General features: G+C 31.5%; 2 protein-coding genes across 2 annotated transcripts; one reads left to right on the forward strand and one right to left on the reverse strand.

The window, feature by feature from the left end:
• The first annotated feature begins 145 nt into the window (after positions 1-145).
• On the forward strand, positions 146-5,383 carry PRAS40 (Proline-rich Akt substrate 40 kDa). Its single transcript, XM_029307277.2, has 8 exons — positions 146-1,035; positions 1,669-1,842; positions 2,007-2,130; positions 2,229-2,409; positions 2,502-2,715; positions 2,822-2,978; positions 3,062-3,198; positions 4,105-5,383. Exons 1-8 carry the CDS (start codon positions 913-915, stop codon positions 4,225-4,227), a joined length of 1,233 nt encoding a protein of 410 aa, XP_029163110.1. The 5' UTR covers positions 146-912; the 3' UTR covers positions 4,228-5,383.
• A 320-nt stretch (positions 5,384-5,703) lies between these two features.
• eIF3m (eukaryotic translation initiation factor 3 subunit M) lies at positions 5,704-8,439 on the reverse strand. Its single transcript, XM_029307249.2, has 7 exons — positions 8,256-8,439; positions 7,553-7,732; positions 7,365-7,459; positions 7,059-7,277; positions 6,670-6,938; positions 6,440-6,583; positions 5,704-6,132 (listed from the first exon to the last, which is right to left on the reverse strand). Exons 1-7 carry the CDS (start codon positions 8,298-8,300, stop codon positions 5,909-5,911), a joined length of 1,176 nt encoding a protein of 391 aa, XP_029163082.1. The 5' UTR covers positions 8,301-8,439; the 3' UTR covers positions 5,704-5,908.
• Between the last annotated feature and the right edge of the window lie 213 nt (positions 8,440-8,652).

An 8,652-nucleotide genomic window follows, 5' to 3' on the forward strand; every position in this document is an offset into this window, starting at 1 on the left:
TAATATTCCGGTACAGAAGCAGTATATAAAATTTCCAATACATATATATAAATTACAGTATGCTTTGTCTTTGTCGCGCTAATCGCTCTTCAGTCGATCAATTGACTAGCGAGTGTGTTTTTGTTCGGCTTTGCGATCGTCGCCGTCGCCACTGCGCACGTCTATAAATCGCATTTATTTTTAGTCTCGCTCTCCGGGTCGCCGAAAATTTTCATAAACACTCGCCTTCCCTCTCTCGTCGTGTCGCCACATACATATCAACAGGATCGCCCGACGACGACGACATCGTGTGCGAATAACACATTCCGACCGATTCCCTGCTTCGATGTAAACATATATACGAGTGAAAGTAAACATTGTAATAAAGGAGGCATGCGATCCGATTATTCGAACATCCTTTACGAATTGTTTGTGAAACAATAACGATCCACTTGCTTCGTCGCTCAGAATTTTTTAAAACCGAGGCTCCTATATATATACATATATATATGTATATATATACACACATATATAATATATATATATATATATATATATTGATTGTTGCGAGACGGCAGCTTTTTTGAACGAAACATCGGCAGAAGCTCATCATCTCGTTGTTCTATTTTATTCTCCCGTATCTCTTTCGAAAAATCGAGCCGGCGAGTCGTCAAGAAATTCGCGAGTGGAGCAAAAGCGCGCGACAGAATCCCGCTTCCCTCCGAGCGAGAGATCAGCTGTTTTCAGCCGAGTACTCCGAGTAGGTTGATCAAGGATCTCCGAAGACGAATTCTCGAGAACGGAGAAAAACAACGGAACCGATTTTTCGATCGAGAGTGCTGCGAGTGCATGGGTCAAAGTGGCGGACCGCGCATTTCCGAGTTCTGAAAGAAAAAAAACCAGCGCTCCTTAATTACTCGCTCATTTCTCAAGATGCACATCACCTGCAAGTGCCTGAACGTGTCCATCAGATCCAGGAGCACCGAACTGCAGCGGCTTAATATCGACAACGTCGAGATGACTGATCTGGAACGAGCCGATGCCTTCTTTCGCGAAGTAAATACCCAATTTTTCTCTCTCTTTCTTTTTCTTGAAGCTGTGAATACGATTAAAAATTCGAGAAAAAAATAATTTAAAAAAGTAATGAAATTTGCGAATATGTATATGTATGCGCAAGTTTATGTCGTTCATTTTTTTCTCTTCCTCGGTTTTTATAGCAAAGTTAATTATGATCGATATGCATCTATTTGTCCACGTTATAAATACAAGAAAAAATGTTTCTTAACTCAAAATCATAAGTTTGAATTTATTGAAATTGTGATTTTCTTACAATATGTAATGATAATAACTTGAGGCAATCATTTTTTTTAGTTGTTTGACACTTGTCAAATGTTATCTTTTATCTTTTGTATATTCTTTGTGATTGTTGCATACAAAATGTTTTATCTAACATTTGTACAAAAATATTAATAATTAAAAAACTTTTGTACAACATCTTTCTTTATCTCATAAAAAGTATTTAAGGAGACTTGTTCTTTTTATATTTTTTCAAAATAAAATTTGCAAGAACAGTTTATATATATTATAGTCAATATATTGTCTAATCATAATTGCAACAAAACAATTAGAATTAGATATATTATGTAATATTTAAGTATTGTAAAGATTGGTTTTTAATTTTTTTTACAGGATCTAGCTAGTGTACCAGAATTGGAGACTATTACTAAAGAACAACCTGGTTTAGTGGAAATAAGAAATATTGGAACATGGATTATACATCGTTGTTATAATTGCTCAATTTATACCCACGCTGTCCATAGAGAACATGGTGCTGCTTTAGTCCTCATTAATAGCAATATCGTTGTAAGTTTCAGACATATCAGGATATGATAATTTACAAGTTGACGAAATTCCTCTTACACATGTACATACTGTATAAATAAGTTTTTCTCATTTAATGCATTAACTTGCTCTACCTATTTATTTACTATCAACAACATGGTAATCATATTTTTCTTCCATTTTAGTTATCTCCTGAAGAAATAAATAAATTAAAATCAAATCCAGATTACAGTCCAGTGTTTAGGATAGTAATTAATCACAGTTTAGAAGATCTTGATGACTATTTACAACAGCCTAATAAATTTTCTGGTGAGTGAACAGTTGACAACATCTAATTTTATTGTATTTGACAAAATAATCTTCAATATAAGATTAAATGTTATATATTTTCTTTTTTACTTATCTAGTTTCACAATTACCTAACACAGTTCAAGTGGCCCTAGGTGGATTGCAACAACAATTGGAGGAGGCTGTACAACGTCAAACAGTAGCAATAGAAAATAAAATATGTGCGTTTACTGCGGAACAATATCAGCTATTGGAACAATTTCGTGAAAGAGCGCATAACGATCATAGACTGTTATCAAAGTATGATCCTTAACAGTAAATTATTTTGCAAGTTTGTTACCACACATTGTTTTTGCAATAATAATCATGTAATTTTTTTTGTTCATTATTAGATTAGTGTCTAGAGGAGAAGAGATAAATAGGGTAACTAGTGATGTAGAAATTTCACCAGTAATTCCTGACAGCTTTAAGAATACTTTAACTACCTCTGCAGCTAATACAGTTAATCCCAAGTCCAATTTAGTATTCAATGATGTGAAAATTTCTACTGATTTGAATGTTAAAAGTGATATCATTGCTAAAAATACTTCTAAAGATTCTACTAATGTAAGTCACTTTTGCTATTTTAAATTTTCCAAGCACTATTTGATTTATTTGCAAATATCTCATTATTATTATAATTATTAATATGCCTGAATAATAAATTTTACAGAATGAAAATACGAAGAAGAAAAATCCATTATATATTTGTACTAAAGAATCAGCCAGTTTCGATACAGAAGCGTTGTTTCCTTTTGAGGGAATAGAAGATACAGATGCAGCTAATCAATTACATCAGTGGTCTTCGGAAGAGGGATCTGATACCGATGGTACGATGTATTATCGATTTTTAATAATAAAACTATACAGTAATAATTTATATAGATTTATATTAATATAATTATTTGTTCAGATTCAAGTCAAAATGAAGGGATTCATATGCCAAGAGGTCAACGAGATGGTCACTCCACTTTAGCTAAGTCACTACCAGTCACTGTACCTGCTTTTCCATCTATTCGCCGTGCAGTACAGGACCAAAATGATGATCAGGTAATATTCTATAAAACTTTTCATTTTCGATATTGTATTGCAAAGGGTACCTACAGTTTTTATTTTTTCGTGACTACATACTTATTTAATTGTTTATTTAAGAAATCTCAATATTATGATATGTAGATCTCTATATAAGATACAGGGTTTGTCCGGAAAGTAATGCGTCGCATTTTTTTGTGACGCGACTATACATCGCAGAGCGATGGGACCGGTTGGGGAGGAAGGGGGGTACCCTTAGCTTTCCAACGGTAGGTCGCTCAATTGTTTCCATGCGCTTGGAGGGTTAGAACGGCTTATTCTGTGAACCTCTGCTTAGTGGTCGCGTCGAACTTGTGATGGAGAGAACGATAGAGCAACGCTATGCGATAAAGTTTTGCGTGAAGCTGGACAAGACGCCGCTGGAAACTTTTGAAATGCTCAAGAAAGTTTTCGGGGACGATTGCCTTTCCAAATCGCAGTCAAACAGATGGCACAAGATGTTTAGAGAAGGTCGGAAGGAGGTCGCCGACGAGGCCCGCGCAGGACGCCCGTCAACATCGCGAACGGACGACAATGTGACTCGTGTGCGCCAATTATTGAATTCAGACCGTCGAATGAATGTTCGCTTAATGTCGGAATTATTGAACGCATAGCGTTGCTCTATCGTTCTCTCCATCACAAGTTCGACGCGACCACTAAGCAGAGGTTCACAGAATAAGCCGTCCTAACCCTCCAAGCGCATGGAAACAATTGAGCGACCTACCGTTGGAAAGCTAAGGGTACCCCCCTTCCTCCCCAACCGGTCCCATCGCTCTGCGATGTATAGTCGCGTCACAAAAAAATGCGACGCATTACTTTCCGGACAAACCCTGTATGTTATTAAATATTATATATAATTAAAAATTTATATATTTAAAATTACAGTTGCCAACCGATCCGTTAGATCCGCACAATATTCGAGCTTCAATTAAAGCCTTAGCTAAAAGTGTCCATGGTGATACAGTGTTTGGAGACTTACCACGTCCCAGGTTTTCTACTCAGATCTGACTTGTCATGCATGACGAAGATCCACTCGGCACTTTTCAATGTTTTTGATATAATATATCATGTTTATTGATGTACTATACACAGCAGACTGAATTTTATTATTATCATTACTTCAAATTGCAATTTAAAGGCTATATTCAACTCATAGTGCTGTAATTGTAATCGATAGTAAATAATTGTTTATGCACTACATTTCATTGCTAATATTCATCATAGTTATATTGTTACAAACATTTTACAACATTTTTTCTTATATTGAAAATTAAAGCACTATTGATAAATGCAAAAATGGTGTCAATTATGCATATAAATACAAATATTTTATAAAGAGAATTATAATAATTAATATAATGTATGAAAAGACACAGTGCAAGTGCGTAATTATAATTATATATATATATATATATATATATATATATATATATATATATATAAAATAGGAGAAAGGGGATTTATATTCACTATGTAATTTTTTACATAAAAGTTAAGATTTAAAACAGATCGTTAAAAATATTTCTAATAACATTATTTTATTATAAAATAACTTTGATAACTTTTTGTCTGCAATTAATTTAAAAAATATACATTTTTGATTAAATGTTATTAAAAATATGCTGTGTAAAAAAATTTCTCTTTCTGTATTTTATGATAGCAATACCCTGATTTAGCAAAAATCAGATGAAATATTTCATATGTTTCTGCTTTTATGTGAACATTACATGCACATTCACACACATACATTTATTTATTTAAAAAGGCATATTATCGATTTAAATTTATTTTTCATGAGACATTTTCAAAAAATATTACTTGTAAAAAATTTTCAAAATGCAATATATTCTAATAAATTTTTTTCTATACATTAAGGGGAAAAATGTAATATATGAAATGTAATATTAATTTTTATACTTTTTTGTAAATTATAATTTGATTGATTGTGCATGTGTGTCTGTATATGCTTTGAATGGTTAATAAAACCATTTTAAATATTATGTAAACGCTGATGTAATCTCTCTTTGTAATTTTTAAATCAACAATAGTTTATGTAATCGAGCAATATGATTATAATTTATTCATAAGAGAGAAGTAATATATATACACACACACACATATACATTTTTATTTCTTTAACTTACGAATAAATTTATGATCATTATTACTTGATTATTGTATGAACCATTATTGATTTAAAAATAAAAAATTATAAATGTGCATGAAAAACTACTAAAAAGATTGAAATTGTGACTACCAATTTTTAATATATTTTGCATATTATAAAAATCTTAGTCATAACCTAACATTATTTACCTTGCAGAGCTAATTTACATAAAAGAATGTAATATGAAATAGCTAACAAACTTTTTCTTTTGTACATTAAATATAAATGTATATTCATAATTTTATTAAAAAAATTTCCTTTATACATATAACAGACTTGTTTTATAAATCTTCAGATACAAATGTAATACTGCAACATAAGTTATTTCTGTTCTTTTATTTGTTTACATCATTTTGTAACTAAATTTGATGAGATAATTGTATAAATGTTTGGTATATATTAGAAAAAAATTGTTTCAAATATTTAAAACTTCCTATTATTTGTGTTTGGACATATATGTATATATAATTACAATTATATATCATTTCGTGTACTACCCACATGTGGAATTTTTCGATACTGTCAGTGAACAAGACTAGCTTTATTTTTTGCTACAAGTTCCATCTGTGCAGCAGCTACAGTCTTCATTCCATCTTGCACAGCTGAAAGATTAGCTTTCCACGAAACAAGTAGATCTCGTAATTGCATCCATTGTGGACGACCAAATGTTCTATGCATTGTGCTAGAGATTAACACTTTGCGGCCAGCCTGATCCATGCGAGCTCTTACAAGTTTAGTTTTCAAAACTAGAATAAGCAATAATTATTGCATTAATATTATTTATATCACACGAGAAAAAGTAATTTCTATCTCTTTTACATTAAATAGTAACAAATTGTTGAACGTCTCGATAACTCAGTAAAAATACAATTCAACCAAGTCAGTACAGATCCATTTAATATGTCCTGGTTTAAGTCAATTTTCACTTGAATGAATCAATAGTGAAAACTATTATGTAAACAGGACACAATTATATGACTTATAGCAAAAGAATATATTTTCTACAAATATTAAAGTAATAAATATATAATAAGTCAAGTAAAAACAGCTTACCATCAATTATGAAGCTTTCTACTTCAGATTCACTAATCTGTAATTCTTCTTGTATTGTATCAAAAGACATTTCTGGATTTGTTTCTGCAAGTTGCATAAAAGTCAACAACCTCATCTTCTTCATATTTTGCTCATGATTTAATCCTATAAAAGAAAGGGAAAGATGCATAATCAATCTTACTGCCTAAATTAATTCAATATTTTTAATGGCTTTGTAAGTTGTTATGTACCAAGTTGATGCTCAACAAATTCTCTATGATGTTGATAGAAATGTAAATATGCTGGCAATTTATCTTGTACAAACACAAGAAGTAAATCGTGTATCAATTCGCCTTCTAAAAATCTCACAGGTTTTAAAGCCAACAGTGGATCTAGTAAAAATGTATTAGGATCTGCTAATGCAGCTAATATACAACGTTGAGCATCTTCTCTTGCCGCGGAAGCATTTTCTGCTGTATAAGTTCCTAACAATTCCACCATGACAGCTGCTGCTTGTTCTCTAAAAGATTATAGTTTTTTTAAAATAAAATATATATTTCTATATAAACATAATTATTTCTTTTTTTTAAGAATTAAATATTTTCTGTATCAAGCATAAAATAAAGATGAAGATAGTTACCCCTGTTTGCAACTTAAAAGAACTTCATGTAACAAACGTAGTAATTTCTGCATTTGTTCATTTGATGGTGGAAAGGAAGCAAATTGCTGCTTTAATTGATCTATTCCACTGTACACAGCTTTTACTTGATCAACATTGCGAGCTATTTGTACCAAGTGATAATAAACATGATATCTCATTGGAGAATCATCAGCAAGAGATTGAAATAATAGCCATAATCTGTAAACACAAATCATTTGTTAATATATTAAACTAAATATGTTAAATTAAAACAAAGTAAATACAAGAACATAAAAGATATATTACGCTTTTAAGCAAACTAATCCAAGCTTGTATCCAGGTGCTTTTACAAGTTTCTCACAGAATGCTAAAATTAAATTTTCAGCGCGTTCCGTAGGTATCTGAAATAATAACAATATAATATATAAAGATAAAAAGAAATTGCACAAACATTTATTATTTGTAGTAATGAGAATAAAGTATGCCAAACTTACCAAAATCATGATAGAAACAATATCATTCAATACAGTTTCTATTTCGTTTTCGTTTCCTTCTTTGAAACATGCTTCGCATACTCCAATAATTTTGTGTAAATCATCTTCTATACCTTTAGGAGATTTCTCTTCGCTAATTTCTGCACCGAGGCTTTTAAAATATACCCTCAGTTCTTGTGCCTGATTATAATATTCAATTAGTATATAAAACGTATAAAATATATAAATATATAAAACGTCGAGGCATCAATAATTTTCGAGTTATAAGTAGTTGAAAGTAAGGGGTTTTTTGCAAACTAAGTCTTGTGGAAATAAAATATTAACAAAATCACATTCTTTTATTAATTTCATGTAAAGTACTTTAATAGAATTTTAATTTAAGGCTTAATCACGAAGATGCATGATGGCAAAAATTGGGAAAGTGCAAAAAAATGATAGTCTTCCTCGACATTTTTGCTAAGGAAAAATCGTCTCCAAATGATGCCAGGAATCTGCCATCAACAGGTTTACTATTAATTTTGGGACACCCTGTATAAGAGCTGTGTTTTTACACAGAACTGAAATCTATTTTGTAAAAATTAGAAAAAATAATTAAAGTTGCAAATAACCCGTTACATTCTAATCCGGCTTTTACAAATACATATTGAAGGTGAATATCTAAGGAAATTAATGTTAACCACGTCATTTAATTTTGTATATTTACCTGGTCGTCTAACGGCAATTCCATGAAAATTGGTGGCACCTGCATTTTGACAAACTATGAATATGTTTCACTCTAATAAAATTCCAATGATAGAGATTAAATCGTATTAAATATGCGGCTAAATAAATACGCGAGCACATGCACGCGTAACCGTAGCCGTCAAGATGTCGAAAGGGGCTTGACAGTATGGCCAATTGTGAGAAATGACTTTTTAGTTAGGGGAAAATTAACTTAGGGACATTTAATATCCTGATCCTGATACTGATTACTGATTGGTGGATGATTCCTCGCTTCACGTCATAACTCTTTCAAAGCAGCAAAAGGAGCACAAGTGTTCTCGCCTGGTTCGTGTTCTCCTAACGTAACATCAAACGCATCCTTTATCAAAAGTAAAAAT

This window comes from Nylanderia fulva, unplaced genomic scaffold, assembly GCF_048542155.1.
Source record: "Nylanderia fulva isolate GAGA-0341 unplaced genomic scaffold, ASM4854215v1 Scaffold7, whole genome shotgun sequence".
NCBI lineage: Eukaryota > Metazoa > Arthropoda > Insecta > Hymenoptera > Formicidae > Nylanderia > Nylanderia fulva.

Coding starts and splice junctions, on each gene's coding strand:
- PRAS40 (XM_029307277.2), top strand. CDS start 913: ATGCACATCACCTGCAAGTGCCTGAACGTGTCCATCAGATCCAGGAGC. Junction 2,131..2,228: donor ACAGCCTAATAAATTTTCTG/GTGAGTGAACAG, acceptor TTACTTATCTAG/TTTCACAATTACCTAACACA. Junction 2,716..2,821: donor CTTCTAAAGATTCTACTAAT/GTAAGTCACTTT, acceptor TAAATTTTACAG/AATGAAAATACGAAGAAGAA.
- eIF3m (XM_029307249.2), bottom strand. CDS start 8,300: ATGCAGGTGCCACCAATTTTCATGGAATTGCCGTTAGACGACCAG. Junction 7,278..7,364: donor GGATTAGTTTGCTTAAAAGC/GTAATATATCTT, acceptor TTGTGTTTACAG/ATTATGGCTATTATTTCAAT. Junction 6,584..6,669: donor ATTTGTTGAGCATCAACTTG/GTACATAACAAC, acceptor TTTCTTTTATAG/GATTAAATCATGAGCAAAAT.